At 52.5% G+C, this 21,534-nt stretch overlaps 4 protein-coding genes across 4 annotated transcripts; all 4 read left to right on the top strand.

Moving 5' to 3' along the window:
* Positions 1–586: 586 nt before the first annotated feature.
* On the top strand, positions 587–4,030 carry LPMP_201740 (hypothetical protein; the record flags this gene model as incomplete). The annotated part of the gene is made up of 1 exon (XM_010700073.1): positions 587–4,030. The coding sequence occupies one exon, from the start codon at positions 587–589 to the stop codon at positions 4,028–4,030; it is 3,444 nt and encodes a 1,147-aa protein (XP_010698375.1).
* A 2,303-nt stretch (positions 4,031–6,333) lies between these two features.
* LPMP_201730 (hypothetical protein) lies at positions 6,334–7,263 on the top strand (the record flags this gene model as incomplete). The annotated part of the gene is made up of 1 exon (XM_010700072.1): positions 6,334–7,263. The coding sequence occupies one exon, from the start codon at positions 6,334–6,336 to the stop codon at positions 7,261–7,263; it is 930 nt and encodes a 309-aa protein (XP_010698374.1).
* Positions 7,264–7,953: 690 nt separating this feature from the next.
* LPMP_201720 (ATP-dependent RNA helicase, putative) lies at positions 7,954–10,365 on the top strand (the record flags this gene model as incomplete). Its single annotated transcript, XM_010700071.1, has 1 exon — positions 7,954–10,365. The coding sequence occupies one exon, from the start codon at positions 7,954–7,956 to the stop codon at positions 10,363–10,365; it is 2,412 nt and encodes an 803-aa protein (XP_010698373.1).
* Positions 10,366–14,546: 4,181 nt separating this feature from the next.
* LPMP_201710 (hypothetical protein) lies at positions 14,547–15,851 on the top strand (the record flags this gene model as incomplete). Its single annotated transcript, XM_010700070.1, has 1 exon — positions 14,547–15,851. The coding sequence occupies one exon, from the start codon at positions 14,547–14,549 to the stop codon at positions 15,849–15,851; it is 1,305 nt and encodes a 434-aa protein (XP_010698372.1).
* Positions 15,852–21,534: the final 5,683 nt, after the last annotated feature.

Below are 21,534 nucleotides of genomic sequence, written 5' to 3'. Positions count from 1 at the left end.
TGGTTGTGTCTCTCTTCTCCGCAGCTGACTTCCCCTTCAAGGCCACCTCTCATCTTTCTCCAGGTGTTCGATTCTATTGCATACGGTGCCCATTTTGCTTGCTGGTGTGGGCGTGTGTGTGTCACCCCTGTGGCCGCTACGAAGAAGTGGGGCAAAGCCCTTTCTTTGAGTTTTCTCTCCCTTTGTTTCTTCTGCTTTGGGTCGGCAGATTGTGTACGGTATACGGTCTTGGTGCATGTGACTTGTGCTTCTCTCCCTTCCCCGACTCCATTGGCGACTCGTGAACACACTCTTTGTTTTTCTGATTTTATTTATTTATTTGGTGTGCACTGCCTCGTCTCTTTCCCCCTCTCTCTCAATCTTTCCACGTACAGACACGCATATATACATGACAAGTGGGAAAGAGTAGGAGTGGGCGCATAGTTGTACAACACTCAATCAACTTAAGACTCAGTGGGCTTCATCGCAGAAGCGAAACGTACAGGAACCATTGACAGCCCTCCTTCCTCTACTGTTTCCCGTGCCACAAGGAATCCCCGTCTCTTGTGTGCCAGTTACGGCAGCGTAGCAGGCAATAACAGCGCTAATGCGGCAAACGTCCGACTCAAGCACACATATACAAGCAAGAACTGAGGAGGGTACCAAAATGGCGGCAGCCAGGTTAAACCATTCAGGCGACTTGTCGCACTTCTCAGCGGGCCGATCCCCTGCGTCTGAGCAGCTCGAGATCACGAAGGGGCGAATGCGTAACGGTACCACCGGCCCGAATGACATCGTGGTAGCGCTGAATGGGGACAGGAAGGAAAGCTCACTCGATGGCACCAATGACCCCATGCCCATCATGGCTGGAGGCCTGGAAGATATCAATACGATCCACACGCTGACTAGCAACCGCAGCGTACCCAAGCGGGTGCCACTCAAGCAGAATCGGCGTCTTGCCGTCGATTTGGCGTTCAACGATGAGGCCCCGTCGACATGGACGACCTTTCGCCGCATCATGCATAATATCTGGACCTCTGTCAAGATGATGCGACTCTTTCTCTCTCTGGCGTGGACGGATGCTAAGGCGCGTACCTGCAGCTACTGCCTGGGGTTCTTCTCCGTGCTCGTCGTCGTGCTCCTATGCGTTCTGATGATTTCGCTGCTGGTCCACATGCCGATTGTGTTTCTTCGTCTTTCTGAAGAGACGAATGGCGAGTATGACCTCCAAATCGTACCCGGCGGGGTCATGGAGCAGGCCATGAGCATCAACTACTCAGTCATCAAAGAGCTGTTCCCTGAGAGTGACCCCGAATATGGATACAACGCCCCTCGCTTGTTGGACATGTACAGGGCTCGTACCACGTGGTCGTGCCCGAACAAGACTCTGACGCGAATGTGGTACAACGCGGACGGAAGTGTATGCAGTGATATTGACTCATGCATGAGCTCTTGCCTCCCAAACGGAACCGCCATAGTGGGCCTCGTGGCGATTGACGCAGCGGCAGAGGCGCGTATGGGGCTCGGCACGGACTACAATCAACCTACGCTGAACGAAGGGGAGGTGATCTTGTCGCACCGCGCCTCGATTCTTATGGGTGAGGTGAATGTGGGTGACATGGTGATCCTCTACGGAAATGCCCAGGCGAGCACTCAGTTCGCGGTCAGCAAGCTAGCGCATAACGATTCGGCGGAAGTCATCATGATGTTTAAGGTCATCTCCATCATGCCGGAGTCCCAGCGCAAGTTCCCAGGTATGGACGCTTATGCCATTGTGTCCTTCCAGACATTCTTACGTGACCTCTCGAAGGGCCTGGGGCCGTACACATCCGCCGCTGGTGTAGAGGGGGTGGCCAATACGAACCCGAACGAGTGCGCGTCTGCCGTGTACTTCATCATGAACCCGGCGACACGACTGAAGGTGTACAGTCCTACGAACTACAACAGGATTCGCAGCAACGTGGTGGCGTGGTCATCGAGGATACTGTCGTCGCTCGGGCTCATGCAGATCAACGCCTTTGCAACGCAGCTGCCCGGTTTGTTCTCGACCCGCCTCTTCAGTGTCTTCACTGGGCTCACTATGTCCGTCATCCTCTTGGCACTGGCGTTCCTGAGCGTTGTGCTAATTTATACCCTTCTCACGGTCGGGGTCGAAACAAAGAAGTACGAGCTCGGTATCCAACGCATGGTGGGTCTCACCAAGGAGAATCTGATTTTTTTGGTGCTCACCAATGCGTATGCGTTTACCCTGCCTGCGTGGCTCATTGGTCTGGTTGCTGGGCAGGGCGCTTATACGGGAATTAGGTTTATGTTCCTGAAGTTAGTGAACGTGGAGCTGCCCATGTTTATCTCGGGGGCTTCCGTCGGGTGGGCCACGCTCGCTGGCCTCGGTATCCCTATCGTTGCCTCGTTCTTCCCGATTCTCTCACTGGTGTCGCAGAGCCTTCCCGATGCCATCAACACCTCGCGTAGCCGCAACAGCGGGGTCATCTACAAGATCCAACGCAAAGACTCGACACAGTGGAGCGGGCCGATGTTCGCCCTCGGCGTGCTGTTCTTCGTCTTTGGGTTCCTTGTCTACTACCTCTTCCCCACCGCGTTAATCACGATGAACCTGGCCTTGATCTTCTACATCTTCTTCGGCGTTCTCATTGGACTGCTTGCAGGCTTCGTGCTGCTTGCAATGAATTTTGAGCGAGTGGCGCAGACGTCCATCAGCTATCTGCTGCTGTTCTGGGAGAGCAAGGCGGTGTTCTCGTTCATGCAGAAGAGTCTCAGTGCGCATCGGCGCCGCAACCGTAAGACGTCTCTCATGTACGCGCTTTCCCTCGCCTTTATCATATTCATTACGGTGGTGGTGCAGATTCAGCTGATCTCCTTTGAGTACTCGTCTCGCCAGAGTCTGGGCTGCGAGATGATTTTCACCACACGCGACATGACGATGGAAGAGTACTGGGCCATAGAGGAGATTCTCGAAAAGCAAAAGGAGATGGGCATCATCTCCGCATACACTTACGACTACAACAGCTCCCGTGTTTCGTCCTCGCGGTTCACCAAAATCATCTCACTTGGTCGCTTACAGAGCTCCAGGACGACCCTGAGGCTGCTCTCGCCTAACTACTTTGAGGTGATGGATAGCCAATACCTCAAAATTGACAATTTTCAGAGTATCATTGGCCGCTACGGCCTTGTGCAGTCCCTCTACAGCCCTGAAGGTCTCTACAAGGGTATCATGTCCTCTGGCGCGGCGGAACACCTTGGCGTTGGCAACGCTGACGGTGTCGTTTTGCTCGAGAGGGGGACGGAGTCCAATGTAAGGCTACGCAAGCAGACTGTGAGTCGGACCACAGTCCGTCCTCTTGCCACACTCGACCTGGCTCCAGCAATATCGATGTCCAAATACTCGACCGGCAGGGGTGATCTCGTGGTGAGTATTCCTGGGCTCTTCCGGCAGCTTAATGTGTCCCGCATGAGCGTCCTAAGCGGGAGGGTGGGGCGACTTCGGCTGCGCGTGAAGGACCCTCAGTGGTTCGACTACCTCGATGACCTGCTCACCAGGAGCCTTTTCGAGATGGGTCGTACAGCTACCGTGAGGAACATTAGGGATGTGACGAGCAACGTCGCCTCAGCTGCCAACCTCCTCAACCTCTTCTTCATTATAACCCAGATCATGATCATGCTCATCTGCTTCTTCTCGCTGATGAGCAGCATGACCTCCAACGTGTTCGACTCCTCCAAGGAGGTTGGCGTGCTGCTGTGCTTGGGCATGTCACATTTTCAGGTGTACCGCGTGTACATCTGGGAAGCCTTCGTCTTGGTCGTGTCGTCGGGCATCCTGGGGCTCATCGTCGGCCTCATCGTGGCCTACACGATGCAGCTACAGAACGTCTTGTTTACAGAGCTGCCTCTGCCGTTCCCCTTTCCGTACATCCAGTTGTGCATTCTGGTTGGTATGGGTTTCGTTTCGGCGCTGGCGTCCAGCATCAGCCCGGTGGCTTACCTTTTAAGTCTCCCCTCCGTCACCCATATCCTGCGTCGCGTCACTCACTGAGAATTTTTCAGCAGATGGATTTGATATATCACCTACGCGTGGCCTCCCGAGCACACGCCGAGGAAGCATGTACACTGACATGTATGACTCTACCCAGCCCTTCTTTTCGTTCCCCTTTCGTTGCCACCAACCGCGCATTCTCTCTTGGGACTGGAGACGTCAAGGAAGTGCTGGCAAAGAATGTCGAGGATACCCCAGCGCTTTTTCTTCTTGTGTGTGTGTGTGTGCGTGCGCGTGGGTGTCTGAACAGACCACACCCATACGTGAGGATCTCTACAGAGTGGCCTGCCACGATGCAAGCGTCCTGTTTTGCACATGCGCTTGCCACCACCACCGCCACATTAACAGCACAACCTCCCTTTACTCACAGCGGACTTGGTAAACATGGAGAAGGGTAGTTTTCTGCGCGGTCATCCTCGAAGAGTTTTTTCGTAGATGGCTCCCGCTCGCGCTCCTTTCGCACCTTCTGGTGGCTTATTTCTCCTATTTAGTGTCGTTTTTTTTTTTCTTTCGGTGTTGTTGTTCTTTGAGTTTCGTGACTGTTTATCTGCATGTAGTTGGTGTGACCCTCTCCTTCATCATCCTTGTGAGTGGATTTGCTGTATATCTTTCTTACGTTTCTTTCTGCTTCCCGACGGTGTGTATACTCACCTCATGGTGCTAGTGTATAAGTGCGTATATATTTTTCTCTCTCGGCTCTGCACGGACACACAAGCCGCCCACCGATAACACGTGCTGGTATATGTATGCGTTGGTTTCGATTGAGTCTGCGCGAGATTGTTTCTCTGAGTGCGCAAGAGAAGGAAGAAAGCTGAGGGTCCGAACCACAACCTCTCCCTCTGTCCCTCCCGCCAAGAGGAGGAAATCAGTTGGAGACCAATGCAAAAACACAGGTGTGCTCGAAAGATTGAGGAAAACCGACAGATGAGTTAAAGAGTTGCGGCGGGTAAGATCCTCATGAGCCACAGAATCAGCAAGAGACAGTGAAAAGGGGAGGGGGTGCAGCGAAGAACACTCAACACCGAATGACTTTCTTGTGTGTGTACGGGTGTGTATAAGCTGCTTGCCTCTCCTCTCCCCGGTTTCTAACAGACTTGCTCTATTTTCTGCGTATATTGCTCCTGTGAAGCTCAGTTCAATGATAGCGGCTCTCTTGTGCGCGATTTGCTTTCGAATCTCTCTCTATCCTTGTGCCAGGGTGTAGATGTCCTCTGTACGCCTGTTCGTCTTCCCCACTTACGTGCTTTTCCTCTCCCTGAACCTCTGCTGTATCTGCGTAGGGTTGTGTATGCGCCTTGCTATCTCTGCCCCCTTCCCTGCGCGCGATTGTGACTCTTTGCTGAATCTCTGTGTTTGCCGATCCACCACCCTGCTTTGTTATGCTCTGTTCTTTTTCTCGCCCCCCTCCCCGCTCTCTCGTTGTTGGTAATCGTGTGTGTGTGAGTGTGTGTGTGTGTGCTTGCTTGTTTGTTTAGTAATGTTCGTGCATTAGCTCTTCTGATCACCGAATAATCAGCCGGGTGATGTGGGTGTTGACCGTCCTACCAAACACCACTGAAGGGGAAAATAAACGAAACACAGAAGAGCAAATACACACCAATCTTCTTGAAACAGCCAAGAAGCCGAGCGAGAAAAGCATCACATGCCCGGATGGCATGATCAAGTATTGTGTGGATAGAGAAGCGTGTGGCATTAGCTGTATTGGCATGAGTGCTAAACGGGGCTAGAGAGCATCCCCCCCCTGTACTCGCACCCTTCGTTCTCTTTCGCTGTATCTCCTCTCTCCAAGATGAAGGTTGCGTTGCATCTCGCCCATGCCCCCGCCTCGTTCGTGAAGCGCCACCATTCTTTGGCTGGTACTTCTCTTTTTTCCATAACAAAGAGAAGAAAAAACATGACAACGAATTTGATGCGTCTCACTCAGGTCTTACCTTATTCCCTTTCTCGTTTCCGCCAGCGTTGTTTTCCCTTTGCCACTTCGGTAGCCACAAATCCTCACGTCCATTGAAGGCCAAAGTTCGAGGACAGAAGGTAAGCTGATACGCCCGTATACATACACCTGTTGTTGCCTTGGTGCCACTAGACATCGTATTGCCTTCTCGATTGTGCCCATTTTGTTTTTGAATGTGGGTAGAGAAGCGCAGCGAAGTGAACCGCAAGCCCACGTCAGGTACATTGAGAGACCTTCAACGCACACTTCACTTGAGCCTCTTTGACGAAGGCGCGCGCACGGCCGCATCTTCTTGTTGGCCCGCTCTCTATTAGGAATCTCTGTCGCTGTAGTCTATTCTGCCAAAGTCCCTATGTCCGATACGCTACTGGCTCCGTCGCGGGCGAAGGTTCATCACAAGTGCGCTGTGTATTTGGGAAGCAGCACCTTCGTGGAGCTCGATGATGATCCCTCGACAATCACTCTCGAAGACCTGTGTGAGGCGTTTGGCACCCCGTGGGAAAGCGGTATGCACGTGAGACACCGTGCCACCGGACGCGTCGTGGCCACACTTCCCTTTGAGCCGATGCCATCTCTGGACGACGTGTCAGACGTTACCATTAAGGCAGAGGTCATAGCGGCGACCGCAGGCACGGGCGACACAACTCTTCCAACCTTCTCCGGTAACGCTGAGGAGGAGGATGCCGACGCCGCCGAGGAGGGAGAGACAACCTACGCCGTTATCTACGACCTGGTTACCCCGACGGCGCCAGGGGATGGTGAGGATAGCGAGCTGGCGGCCGCTGTAGCAGCGGCTGGTCTTTCGGAGAACCTCTCGGCAGACGCAGACGGTGCTCCCAGCATCGGAGAGACAATGCGGCAGCTGGTGGAGCTGGGCGCAGCAGAGTTACTCACGGCGCAACCCTTGTCCGTCTCTCAGGCGAGGCGGGAGTACAATCCTCCAGACGCCCCGGGGCTTTTGCGTCGAATCGTGTATCCCGCATCTCAGTACTCGCCATACCGCCTCGATCGAGACCCGCTCTCTGAAGACAAGCTCTCCCTGTGCCAGTCCTCTGCTGTGGCCACTGGAGCTGCTTCAGGGTCCTCGCCCCTCACCTGCGCTGGCTCGCATGCGCTGCCGATGCACGATCTTGGTGAGGGGGGACCATACACTAGCTACCTCGATAGCTACAGCCTGACTTGTCCAATAGCTATGTCGTTTGTGGAGTCACCCGTGACGGACAAGAGAGCGGTTGTCATTCCTCTGTCAGATGACGAGCATCATCGCATTTTCAGTGCGTGAGCTCATCGATTTCAAAGAGGCCCCCCTCCCCTTTCGTTGTGTGTGTTCACCCAGCGGTTTTCCCTTTCCTTCGTGCGCAATGGCACGTGAACTGAGCAGCGAAGAAAAAAGTAATCGCACGAAGCGAGAAAAGAAATGTTGTCGTTGCTTTGAGTCCAGTGTGCCGGTTGCCGCCTCAGTCGCGGGCTCAGCACACCCGGTGAGAGAGTGAGGCCAGGGGCTCCATCAGAAGAGAGCGAAAAGAGAGCGAAGACTGCCTGTACGTGCACCGAACTGAGTGTCGTTTCTTTGTTTTTCTCCGACTTCGTTGAGTGTGCTTCTGCTCTCTAGCTGTCTCGCTTTCTAGAGCGTGGAACCACGTAGCTCCTCCGTGTTTTTCCTCAGTGCCTGCTTCCGTGCCCCAGCAGGGACACCAAGCTCCCCACTGCTCTTCCTCCAGCGGGGGTGTTCCACTCGAGTTGTCGGGTCGTTGCCTACGTGCCCATTGTATCTGCCGCTCTTGCTCTTCTTTCCGCTGCGGCGCTCCCTTGTGTATGCCCCCCTCCCTGTCCTCTGTCTGCCTCCTCCCTCATCTACTTGAACGACAGTGAATCCATCGAGCGGGATTCATTAGAACCAAACGTCTTCCGTGCCAGCGCTGCTGCCCGGGTTTTCCCCATCACGCTTTTTTTGAGGCAAAGGATCGCCGGCATGAGTGGCTGTGAAACGTGGGAGGCAGCCGTGCAGTCGGCGGCCAAGTCGAAGAAGAAGGGCGGGGGCTTTCAAAGCTTTGGCCTGGATAAGCCACTCCTCGATGCGATTCTGAAAAAAGGCTTCTCCGTGCCCACCCCGATCCAGCGCAAGGCAATCCCGCCGATGCTGCAGGGGAACGACGTGGTTGCCATGGCTCGCACCGGGTCGGGAAAGACAGCGGCGTTTCTCATTCCAATGTTAAACGCCCTGAAGGCACACTCAAAAGTAGTTGGCATTCGCGGGCTAGTGCTGTCCCCAACGAGGGAGCTCAGCCTGCAGACCTTACACAACGGGTTCGCGCTTAACAGGTTTCTCGATTTGCGCTTCGCTGCCTTGGTGGGCGGAGACTCGATGGAGCAGCAGTTTGAGCTCTTGGCGTCGAACCCCGACGTGGTCGTTGCGACGCCCGGTCGTCTTCTGCACATCATGGAGGAGGCTTCGCTGCACCTCACGAGTGTTCGCTGCCTCGTTCTGGATGAGGCGGATCGCCTCTTTGAGTTGGGCCTGCAGCCGCAGATCGGAGCCATCATGCAGAAAATACCCGAGTCCTGCCAGCGTGCCCTCTTTTCCGCGACAATGCCTAGCGTATTGGCGGAGTTCACGAGCGCTGGCCTGCATAACCCGGTTGTCATACGCCTCGACTCGGAGATGACGTTGAGTGACCAACTCAAGCAGAGCGCCTTCCTCGTGCGCAACGGCGAAAAGGTTGCCGCATTGATCGTACTGCTCAAGCGCTTGCTGCACGTTGGAGAAGCCATCGTGAATAATGCGCAGGCGCTCATTTTTGTCGAATCCAAGTTTCATGTGGAGTATCTGCAGATGATTCTGACCACCTACGGTATCTCAGCGAGTGCGGTACACGGGCAGATGGACCAGGAGGCTCGTCGCCTTGCCGTGCGCAGCTTTGCGAAGCGTGAAACAACTGTGATGGTGGTCACGGACGTGGCGGCGCGCGGTTTAGACTTGCCGCTGCTCGACAACGTTGTCAATTTCTCCTTTCCCTTTAACCCAAAACTGTTTGTGCACCGCGTCGGCCGTGTAGCGCGCGCCGGTCGCTCCGGTACGGCCTACTCTCTTATGACCTTCGAGGACTTTCCGTACTACATCGACCTCATGCAGTTCATAGGCCGGCCCCTGCAGTCCGCCCCGGTACCCGGCGACCTTCTTTTCACTCCAGACGACGGCTGCTACGGCCGCTTACCCGAAGAGGATATTCAGCTCGAGCTCGACTTCCTCAAACGCCTGCACGAAAACGATGTAGAGGTGCGCAACATGGCGCGAGTGGTAGAGCACGCACATACAAAGTTCAACCGCACAAAGAAGAAGTCGACGCACGAAGCAATACAGGAGGCCCGAAAGCCGCAGTACGCCTTTGACCGCACCCCGCTGCATCCAATGCTGCTCGAGCGCCTCGGCAGCACCCGGCTACGCGCTGATGAGGCGCGCTTCGACCTCAAGCGTTTCAAGCCGAAGGAGCTCTTCCTAGAAATGGGCTCGAAGGAGAAGCTGTTTGCGATTTGCCGGGCGGAAACAGCGCAGTCTTTGTCACGGCCTACTAAGGACGATGGCGAGGCGGAGAAAGGCGGAGCGCCCTCAGCGGCGCCAAATGAGAACAAGCTCTCTCTTGCCGAGCGGATGCTGCAGCGTGCGCAGGAGCGCAAAAAGCGTGAGCGCGAAGGCGGCGGCAGCAGCAGTAGCAATTCCCTTCACAGCGACGATGCGGTGATGAACGTGGTGACCCATTCGCGTCAAGCAGCACTGAGACAGGAGGAAAGCATCGAGTCCGGCGCCTACCGTGACGTGAACTTCTTCATGGTCCTGGAGCGGCGTGACACCCTGAACAACGCTCACTACTCTGTCAAGGATGCGACAATGGATATCACTGCCGAGACGGCTGAGGAGGCTGCGCAGCAGCGGCAGGTGTTTGCGTGGAGCAAGAAAAAGAATCGCTATGTTCAGATGCACGTCAATGACGCCAAGGCCCTCCTGAAAGGCGTGAAGAACGAGGCCGGTAGGGCCATCAACTACAAGAGCAAGCTCCAGGCCTACTCGAAGTGGCTGAAGAAGAGCAACATGCGCATTCAAGATGTTGGCGAAGAGGAGGACCTCGTGCCGCTGAAGCGCGCCAAGGCAGCAGCCTTGTCGTCCCACCCACAAGACGGTGAGGCGGAGGGCGATATTGTAGATATTAGCGACCCGAACCAGGGCAAGAAACTCCGCATTGGTCGAAAGCAAAAGCGACTTCCCAAGGATGGCCATGTACGCTCTTTCGAGGAGATGGCGACAATGCGGCGCAAGGCAGAGAAGGAGAAGAACCGCTTGGCGCGTAAGAAGCAGCGCCATGGCGTTGGAAAGAAGAAGGGCAAGTAAGCAGCGCATAATGCTTAACCAAGAGCGAGCGGGAGTGGGTGTGAGGTAAGGACCTGGAGAGAGGCAAGGGCTGCAACGCAAAGAGGGTATGTATGTGTGCGTGCGTCTCTGTGCGACGCGGCCGCCTCCCTCGCGTTCTGCTTCCTCCGACTGTGGTACCATCAGTGCAATAGTGTCCTGGCGTACTGGTGTACAGGAAATGGAGGAGGAGGAGGGGGTGCGGAGAGGAGAGGGGCGCCGTTTCGCCTGGTCGGTGAGAGGTTGTCTCGCGTTTTGCCCGTTTCTGTTTTTCTTTTCTTTTTTTTTCCATCTGCCTCTTTTGTAATGACGCGTAACGTCGACGACTAACGAGATAAGTGGATGGGCCACTGGTGAGTGGAACGCCTAGTTGAGCTTGGGCGCCTCAGTATTACCGTGTAGGTGGAGGGACACAGTGACCGCGCCAAAGTGCAACGGAACCGACAACAGAAGACGCAAGCGCAAACGTCCCCCTCCCCAGGTCTAGTCCTTTGGTAACTCTTCCATGGTGTTTTTTTGGTGAATCACCGCCAGCAGCGAAGGCCAGAGAAAGCACGAGTACGCGCGTGCATCTCGTTTGTTGTCGTTGTCGCCCTCTTTCCTGGCCTGCGGGAGGAAGACGAAAAGCAGCGAGACATTGAGGGAAAAGATCGCCTTTTTCGTTGCTTGAAGTTCATTTTTTAATTTATTTTGAGATCGTAACGTTGTGAATGTGCCATTTCAACCTCTTCAACTCCGCGCTCTTTCTGGCCTTCTCCCTCCAACTTGTCTCTCATCTCCTCTTCCACTTTCTCGCTGCGTGCTTACGTGACTTTCCACTTGTGTTGGCACACCATCGATCATTACCGCACCCCTTTGCCTCCCCTAAGACGAGTCTTTTATTTTTTTTCTTATAATTCTTCTCATGGTGTTAGGGCAATCGAACCAAGAAGCGCGTGGGCGCATTGGTTTCTGTCGTGGTCATTACTTCGCATTGCACTCCTGTGCAAGACCCCGAAGTCACACCTTTTTCTTCGTGACACTCTTCTCATAGCCACTACCCGAGTGAGGTTGTGCCGGGTGCCCCCGGTGCGTGCGGAGGAATAGTTGAGCGAGCATGTCGCACTCTCAAGGCGTTCCCGCAGGGACCGCTTGTGCATTTGTTGCGAGAGTTCCTCCCAGCAGCGCCACGCGGATACAAACTCGTTAGGCGCTGCGGCCTCGCCGCCAGAGAGTGTGTTACGTGTACGGTCCTCGACTGCGTTTTTCCCACCCATATGGAACTCGCCTTTCAACATCGCCGCTAAGTCACTGCGTTGGTAGTGAACGCGACCACCTCGCAACGCGTGGAAGTGAGCAAAGTGGAGGCACCGCAGGAGGGATATTGCTGTGGCGGCGACTAGCGTGTTGTGCCTGACACGTCCTCCTTGAGGCGCGCGTGTATGGGGGCGATGTGCCTCAGGCGGCGCCGCAGCTTCCCCGCCACGTCGAGTCCTACGTGTGGTGAAGAATACGCTGGTAGAGAGCGCTTTTCCAATTCCATGCATGCCCCAGAAGACCCTCCATAGTGCTTCTCCTCTGTCAGCCACCGAGGAGGGGAAATGAGACGTCTGGGAGTGTGGCGTCCGGTAAGGCCCAGGCGTCTCGTACCGCATTGGCAAGCCGTCCACGACGCCCATCTTACGCGGCGCTGTGGGTACTACCCTCTAATGGATTTATCGAGTAGTCCTGCGTCATTATGCATGCGATTATCATAAAATGCAGCGCACAATTTCGATCGTAGCGGAGCGGTTTCGCCAATTGGGACGGCTCGTAGGCCGACGTCTCCGAGATACCCGAGCTCCAAAGACACTGCGTGTTTCAGGTGCCGGCTGTTATGGTGAGCGTGAGCCATCTGGGTGCGACAGTAGTGCTGTCAAAGACAAGTGGATATGCTCCTCCAGAGTGTCTCCTGGTTCTGATGTGGAGAAGAAAAAAAGGACGGTCGAAGCCAAGGTGGGTGTGTTTGACGGAGGGCGAGAAGAAGTATGGGTGGGTGTCACATGATGTGTCGCATATAGCTGCTCTTCAGCCGTAAGGCAAAGTCAAACCCCAAACAGCCAAAACGACTCTTGTAATGGCCCGATATAAACAAGTGGCCGGCTTGCGAGTGCGCGCCCCCCCCCTGTGCGTGATCGGCGCAGGACAAGTCACACCATGATAGACAAGGAAGAAAGGAGGAAGACAGCACATGTGAATCTCTGCCACTTGCACACATTCCTTGACGTTCAAGCATGGAGGTACGCTTTCCCGCGCACGCTTAGGCCATCCCTCCTCAACTGCGTCGTGCGGTCACAAGGGCAACACAGAGAAGGGCAGGGGACTGAAACTGGTTGGCTTTGCGTCTTGGCTTTCTCAAGACAGGTCAAGGGGTTTTATGCGTCCGTCTTTTTCTTCCTGTGTTTCGTTTACGTGCCGCTCTTCCCTGCGCGTCATCGAAGTGTCTCGCTCATGCCATTAAAATGGTCGTGCCTCACTTTTTTCCTCTCACCCCCTTCACGCTCTTCTTTATCGGGTGACGACGCCACCATTCATCTCGCGTCCTCTTATTATTATTCTTATTATTCGCGCCTTTATATTGGTTTGCAATCACGGTGGCGGCACACACACGCCTCTCCTTGGCAGATTGTGGGAGAGCCCCATATACACCAGAAGAGGGAGGAGTCGTGGAGGTTGCATTCTTCCTTTCCGTTTCCCCTCTTTTTCCTCGCTTGCCTCCCTTCCCCTCAGCGTAATCACCGCTTGTCCATACAGCTCAACGCCTCTCTTTTTTCCACAGTACGACAGGTCCTTCGTTTTTCATCACCGCCACACGCAGTGCCATAGGTGTCCTTGATTCACGAAGCGCTGTCGATCTCGTCGCCGTCGTCGTCGTAATTTCTAAGTTTTCTTTGCTATTTTATTGTCCGGTAATTTCTTTCTCAGTTATTTTCTCTTTTCTGTGTTCTTTCTTGCTTTACTGTCATCAGTTTTAACCCTCTCTGTTGTTCTTTGGCCCCTCCCTCCTTTTTCCTCTCTCCCAGTCTTCCTTAATTTGCTGAGGTGCGCGTGCATGTTTCTCGTTTGCGTTCTTCTTTTCCTCTTTTGTCAGCGCATCGGGCTCTTTTGCGAACAGTAACGCTTCAGGTACACTAGGCGTGACTGCGCTGCGCCGTGTAGTCACTGCATTAGAACCCACTCGTGGACACACCGGCAATCACGAAAACGGTTAGAATTCGTGAAGGCGGAAGAGAGCCACCGCTTCCCGTCATTTTTGCAGCTCTGAATACGCTTTGCCCTTTCCTTTCTCTCGCACTGCTACTCTTGCCGTTTGTGAGCTCCTTCTGGGTACAGCGTTCATGTCGGACTCTTGCGCGCATCCCTCTTCCTCTTCTTCTTCTCCTTTAGCGAGTGTGATGCTTGCTCTCGGCTCTGTCTTTCCCTTCATTTGCTTGACTCTTGACATCTTCGCCGTTTTTTTCATTGTCTGTGACTTAGGGATTGTCTCCTAAACCTCTATCACTCAGTCTCCTCCACCTCTTCCCGTTTTGCCAGCGAGTGTATAGGACAACTCTAGTTCTCTCCGCTTTGGTGGTCTGAGGTAGGAAAAAGCGCCTACGTGAAAAGAGCACAACAGCCCAATTAACAAGCAGCTTCGATTTTCGCTTCCCTGGTAGTGTTTTATGGGCACCCCTTACCTCCCAGCACGAGCGCTATTACGAGGAGGTCAAGGCGTACACACACACACAAAAGGGGGTGTTTTTTTTTTTCATGTTGCCCTCCCTTTCTCTTGTTCTCTCCCTACCTCCTCTTTTCTTTCTGCCTTCTCCTGAACGGCTTTGTAAACACTTTCGTTCCTTCGTTGTGGTTTGTTTGTTTATTTTTAATCCCTCCCCCTTTTTTTGTTCTTGGACAGGGGAGGTTTCCTCTTTGGTGGCTGCGATTCCCGCTGTAGTTCTCAACTTTTCCTCTTCTGGTGAGATTGCGCCTCATTCATTATTGGTATTATTTAGTCACTTGATCTGCCCCACATCGATCATATTCATTTTTGCATGAGCCGCATATGAAGGGAACTGCAGATCATCTCGGTCGTTGACGTTGTCTCTCGTTCTCCTCCCCCCCCTCTTTCGTTCCTTTACTTTTTTCTTCCGCTTGCTGGTTCAATTATGCTCCCCAGTGGATTTCCGACGGTGGGTGGTAGGTCGCTGGTGAGCAACAGTGTTGCCATGCATGCCAACCCCATCCACTTCACCACCCCACCGCGTCGCCACATCGCCTCTCTTTCTGCTAACGTCGAGCTCACCGGACTCACTGCAGGTGTCTCCTTGGCCCACAAGGAACTGTCAGCTTGCAACGTAACCGGCAGAGTATTCAACTGCACATCAATGGATGGCACTCCGCGATGCAAGTCGAGTGTCTCCATCACTGCTGTGGTCGCCTTATCCACGGATGTGTCACCGCGACAGCATCGGTGCGGCCCTAGCTTCACCTCTGGTATTATGACCGAGAGCGACTCCCCATGTCGATCTCCTCGCGTGTGTCTGACTCAGACACCCACTACCCGCAAGTTGTTCACAAAGCCGATCCCCTACGGCAGCTTGCCGAGCAGCGGCGCCCTGCTATGCAAGGTGCCCGACGGTTCCCTGGCGAATCGCAGCTCGAGTGGAATCTGCGGCATGTCGCCCTCTTTCTCGGTAACCCTAAGTGAGGCAGAGGAGGACACCACCTTGATGAGTGCAGAATCGGTCTTTGCCAGTGCCTCTGTTGACCAGCGTGTACCACTGCGCAGCGCTTCGTTCGCTGTGAACGAGACACGGCCACCGAGCTCGCCATCCTTCACGTACTTCCCCAGCAGCCACGGCGGTGTCGCCCACGAGAGTTCGGCATCGGCTAGCGATAAGGCCAATGCAGCGGGAGCCGCGCCTGTCGCTTGTTTCTACAACGCTCACAGCGTCTGTGATGGACGCGCACCGAGTGTGAAGGGCAGCAGCGCGACGGAGCACAAGTTCTTTGAACCTTTGCGATTTGACACGTCGGGACGCCTCTTTTCTCCACTTCAGCGGTTCTCCAGCGTCAAGAGCTCGCAGCACGCTAATGTTGCCGTGGATCTTGAGTCACACATATTGGATTGCGGTATTGCATCTGTCGATCACGAGAACCTCAGCGCGGCATGTCCTTTGTCGAATATGTGGCAGGGTAGACTATCCGCGATTGTCAAACAGCAACAACTGCTCCACGCGTGCCTTGTGTCGATTGCACGCGAGAGGACTGAGCGGCCCGATTCGCAGAGAAGCGTTATCTCCACTCCGAAGTGTGCGCAGCAGCAGCGCCGCCGCGGCAGCCGACTCCAGTTCCTTATGTGGCAGCTTTGCATTCTGCTTCTCCGTCTTACGCTGCGCATCATGGAGCGAGTGCTGGCTGCTTCTGCTGGCAAATTGCGGAAACTCCTGTGCTTGCCGCAGCAGCGGTGATCTGAATTTTGCTATGGTGCACCCATAACGAAAGCAAAGCAAGAAAACGATAAGATGAGCGAGGGAAATAATGTTCTGGATGCAAGTGTTTTTTTCCTTCTTAGCGCACTGGTGATCGTCATTTTTTTTTTTTGGGGGGGGGACGGTGTGCTGCACTCTTTGGTGTGACTGCGTGTGCGTCTCCTTTGTTTGCTTTACGTTTTTCTCAGTGTTTTGCTCTCTGCTTATCTTGTCTGCACGCGAACTGACTCTTTATTTTCCTCTCGTCTACGATTCGAACCGTGACAACCCCCCTTCTTTTGAGTGCGTGAGGCGGAGCGCAGTTTTTTTTCTCTCCACTGTTTGTTTTCTCCCTGCGAAGACTTTTTTGTCTTATTTGCTCTGTTTGTGTGCTTGCTCTTGTCGTTTTCCGTGGCAGGTTATGCAGAGAAGTCATCACTGCGATGCGTAATGGCAGCGAGGAAAGGAAAGGGCGAGGAAGATAAAGCGTGGATGTGCGCAAAGCGGAATGTGCTAAGAGAAAAGGCCAAGTTGAAGCTTTACGTGCTGTGCACATCTACTAGATATTGGTATTCACACACCCTCTTTATTTTTTTCTATCGTGCACATAGTTCCACTACGTTCGCTTCTCTTTATCTGAATTCTCCATCCCTACCTGCATCTCACCGACGTTTTCCTCTCCATTCATATGTGCTTGTTTTCCTCAGCCGCACGTATGTCGTTTTTACTGAGGGGCCCCTCTCCCTCCTTTTTTTTCTTTCCTCATCACATCTTCGATCTTTTTTTTTCGCTCTCTTCTTTTATGGGTAACAAGTTGATGCTTGTTTCTTCTGTCTACGTATTTCGAGGATGAGGCTCTTTTCTTTCCGGATCCCTCTGTACCCTCAATAACCTCCCTCGTCAGTTTTGTGGCAGTTCTCTTTCGAGTGTTTTCGTGCTCTTTTTGTCGTTACTTTTCTTTCGTTTCGCTGCCTTCGTGAGATCTTCGGCGTCTTTTTTTTCCCCTCTTCGGACTCCTTGTATGTTTTCTGTCCCTTTGTCTGTACAGGAGGGACAATATACGTAGCGGGGATGTGTCCCGCACCGATCTGCTCTTCGTCTCGCTAACCTGCGCGCCTGTCGCTTTCTCCCCACACCTGACGAGGTTTTTCAATGCAAAACGACCGTATGAGAAAAAAAAAGGATGATGGTTAGTGTCGTGCAGGTCTGTGCTGGCATTTCCTTCCCCTCGTTTGCGTGCAAACACGTGCGTAACCCGGGTCCTTCTTGATCTCTAGCTTTGTAGCCTTCGCTGCGACTTCCCTCCCTCCCCTCCCTCCCTACCCCATACACGCATATGCGCAGAATACGGTCCAAGTGCTTATGTAGACGAGGACAATCTGAGCTTCCTCGCTTGTACAGCACCTTCGTGAGGGGTGAACGTTGCTTGTTTGTTTGTATATGTGTCTCTGCTTTTTTTTTTTTTCGACGCTCCCCCCCCCCCACTCGCCAGTTAGTCTTTCGAGATCTACGGAATATTAATAGCTGTAATGCGAAAGACACTGGAATCCAGGTAGAAGCATAGCCCGAGAGAGAGACTCATCTCTGTGAAGCGTGGGGAATGAACGTTATGCAGCCCTCAAAGACAAGGTAGGCGCAAAGGTTAGGCAACAATAAAGGATATGAAGGGCTGTATTGTACTTTCATTATACTATTCGGAGTAGATTCTTCCCTGCCCCTTCCCGCTACCCTCTTCCTTGCTCTACTACGAGTTGCACTTACCAGCTCCAACCCTCGCGCCGCCTCTCCTTCTATCGTGTGCTTCAGCTCGGTCTTTTGGTCCTTGAAAAGCTCATGCTGTGCTATTCATTTTTCCTTGTATGATCTGTGTGTACGTTCTTCTTGTCTACTTTTTTTTTTTCATCTCTCTCTTTGCTCGTTTAGGCAGATGTGTCCGTGGGCTACTCACCATTACCATTATTATGTCTTTTCATTCTGTTTTTTTTCTTTATTTCTTTCTTCCTTTCTTTGACTCGTCGAGGTTTCCATACCTCCATCCCCTCCCCCTCTTTTCTTTTTTTTTTCATCTTTCGAATAATTCTTCTCCGTCTTTTCGTTCTCTATGATATATGCGTAGTGCCTCCTCTGTTTTTGGCGGTATTCATCTGCTTCTGGCGCACAGGTCAGCTCCCTGACTTTTTTTTTATTTCGTCGTCGTCGTCGTCATTGTGTGGGAGTGTGTGTTTACGAGTGCGTCAGGTAGTTCTCTCTCTCTCTACTATCGACTAGGGGTGCTCTTTCTTTCCTCTCTGCGCTAATCAATGTTATTGCTTCCCGTGGATGCGTATATGTAGAAGTACCAGTTCCCGTCGTCTTCTTCATCATCCCTGTCTTTTGCTTTTCATTTCCTGATCCTCTCTCTCTCTTAGGTGGAACTGGTTGCTCTGTTCCGCCGTGGATACTGGCATTTCTCTTTATTACAACGGCCTCTCTCCCCCCTTTTTTTACCTTATAGGAGTTTATGTCATCCCTCTCCACTCACCTGCCACTGTAGAAGTTCTCATCTTGTCAGCCTTTTTGTACACGTGTGAGTTGTCCTCCGCTGCGAAGAGTGGAACGGATACTAATGCCACAGGACTTGCCTAGCCACTTTCTCTCTTTTTTTTTGTTGTTCACCTTCCTTTTCCTCTCTCACTATTAGAGTTCATATCTGATAGTCATACAGGAGCAATTAAAGAGAGTACAAATGGGGACGTCTCCCTCACCCCCTCCATGCGAGAGTAGCCCACCACCAGTACCACTGTCAAAGGAAACCATCTTGCAGGGCACACATCAACTAAAGTGAGCGCTCGAACAAGACATCAAAAAAGGTAGCCTCTCTTTTTTTTTCATTTGTGCGTTGCATGCGAACAACTTCCTACCTCGCTCTCCTTTTCGTTCTTTTCTGTTTTTCTTTTCCTTTGTCTGCGTGCACTCTGTTCAGCGTTTTCTTTCTTTGAGTGTCTGGATAGCAGCACCATGGCCCGTCTACTCACCCTCCCTGTCTCTGTCTCTTTCGTAACTTCAAAGTTTCTCGCCAACACTTCTCTGTCTCCATCACTTCCTTCTCAGTTCCAGATAGGGTAGCAGCAGCTTTTTTTTCGTTATTTTACTACGATCACTGCAGCGGAGGTAAGTACACGCACGAACCAAAGTGCAGACACGCGGGCGGCGGCACTGCTGCGGCTCGCCCTTTGCGTCACTCTTTGGCGACAACGTAAAGCAAAGATGAGAATAAAAAGAAGACATTGTGTGACACTTCTCTTCCTTCTAAATGGACGTGTTGGACCCAATCAGTAGCCTTACGACGCACTCATAAGTGGTCGCAAGCTTCCCTTGTTTTTCCTTTTTGTCCCCTTTATGCTAGGCACTCTCGCATTCCGCTGTTCGATTTGAGTGGGCTGTGTATAGCACCCTCAGCGCTGTACCCAAGTCACTTCTCTCTTGCCTGTGTGTCTGTGTGTCTATGTGTGTGTGTGTGTGTGTGTGCGTCGTCCGATTAAAGGAAACCCTTCAGGTGGTGCTGCATCCTTCAGTGCAAGCGAGTGTAGCTTATAGCGTTGTCTTCCTTTGTGCTTTGCAGGGGTTGATCTGCAGTGTGAGGGGGGTGAACCCCTCCCTACGTGAGCGAGTCAGCGGCGTGCCCTTTTATCTCTTTTCCTGGCAATTGTTGAAGAGGAGCGCTTCTCACAGGCCATACACATTTGCACGGTTTGGGCGATAAAACTGCCACCATCAAGCAGAGCGTCATTCATTTCTATAAATCGAAGGATGTTACTTGAGCCTGCGCGTTAGTGTTTCTTCCTTTTCTTTTCGTCCTTCCTCATCTGTCACCCTCTTGCTTTCTTGGTGTTGCGGTTATAGCTAACGCATTCCTCGGCAAGGACCAGACTTTGACTTATGCCTCGCCTTGCTCTCTTTTTCATATTTATTTGGCTCCTGTACCCCCCCCCTCTTCCCCTCTCTCCTCTCCCCCCCGTTGTGCTTTTCTCTGTTTCTATTATCGTTCTTTCCATCTTTTACCTTTGTGTCTTGATGCCCCTTTTTTTCCTCTCTTAGTGTTTTTTTTTTCTGAAGATGGCGCCTGTGTGCCTCTCTTACTCGCTTTACTCGCTCCCCACTACACTATGCTTTGATTTGCTATATCCTCGCCGAGAGGGGTGTAGAAAGGATGGAGACGCTAATGAAGAGGCATGACGCAGAGAAGAGGGAGGGTGCGGAAAGATCTTTCTCACCTGCGCAGTAATATGTACTTCCTTACGCTGTTACGTGAGCTTTGAGCCCTTCTCGTCTGCGCGGCACCTTTTCGCGACGCACCTCCTCACCCTCAATGACTTTTTATTAGTTTTTTTTTCTTCAGGTACCTAACTTCTCCATAATTCACACGCGCGCACTTGAGAGACCTTTACCGGTGTGAAATAGCCGGTGCCTCTTGTCGTTTCTTTGGCCTGAGTGTATTGTGGCAAACTCCTTTTCTCTTTTCATGCTTTTTATTTTCCTCGCTTCGCTCACTACCTGGATGCCTTTGTGTGTAATAATGCCTGTCAAGGTGAGAGAGTGCATGCGCTTGTGCGCTGTCTCGGTGCGTTTTGTCTAAGCGTGCCAGTCCCCTCTTTAGGTTGTTTGCTGTAATGTGGTGAGGGTGCTTAGCATGGGTTGTGTCAGAGTATTCCTAGGACACGAGTGAAGGCCCCCCCCCTCCCCCACACACACGCACACCCACAGAGGCGCACAGGCAGACACCACCATCGATTCCTCTCGTGCGTCATTACTCCCCTTTTTCTCTACTAAGCGAAACACTTGAGTAAAGTCTCTTTTTTTCTTCTTGTGCACCTCCCTAGGCACTTTTTTGTCTTTATCTTTTTTTTTCGTGACGTGTGTGTGGGAATGTTTGAGCTGTTCTTTCCCTCGTAGCTCCTCGTGTCTGTGCGACGTCTCCTCTCAGTTTCTTACTGGATATCGTAATTGCGCGCGTATCTCCGTGCGCCTGTGTCGCTCTACGCATTTTGCACATGAGCACCGTATAGCGTATCCTCTATTATTCTTCCCCTTTTCATCGACTTTCCTCTTTCCTCTTTTTTTTTCGCTTACTCGATTCTGTGTCGAGGTTTATGTGTGTGTGTGTGTGTAAGGGGAGATGGTTGTGGTGTACGTACTTCATTGTATTATGGTGGTGTTTCGCCTTCTCTCTTTGTTTTGTTCGTACGCACTTTCGTTTCTTTTTATTACTTCCACTATTCCTCTTTACATTCTATCTGTTTTTCTTGTTTGGCCTTCGTTCATTGCTTCTCTCTCTCTGGTTGTAGGAATATATGTAGTGAAAATTCGCACCGCTCTTTCTTTCCAGTTGACCTTTCTGCCAAGGAAGGGCATGTACAGCACACAGCGAGGTGTCTCTTGTGCTGCTTTCTTCCGGGTAGTGAGAGGAAAGGGGAGCATTCCTTCGCTTGCTCGTTTTTAGCTCTTTTTTTCTTGTTTGTTTGCCAGTGTTGTCTCCATATCCGCTCGCCCTCTCTGTAGCGCGTGGATTCATCTTCTTTTCTTTTTTTTTTTTGTCTGGAGCGACACTGGCGTTTTTCTGTTTTTTTTTTTCGCCTTCAGCTGCTCTGTTTTTTTACTCGCCACGCCATCTCAGTCTTCAGTGCTCAGCAGGACAAGACCGAAG

This window comes from Leishmania panamensis, assembly GCF_000755165.1.
Source record: "Leishmania panamensis strain MHOM/PA/94/PSC-1 chromosome 20 sequence".
NCBI lineage: Eukaryota > Euglenozoa > Kinetoplastea > Trypanosomatida > Trypanosomatidae > Leishmania > Leishmania panamensis.
The sequence above is the reverse complement of the archived record's forward strand: the minus strand, read 5'-3'. Positions and strand labels throughout refer to the sequence as shown.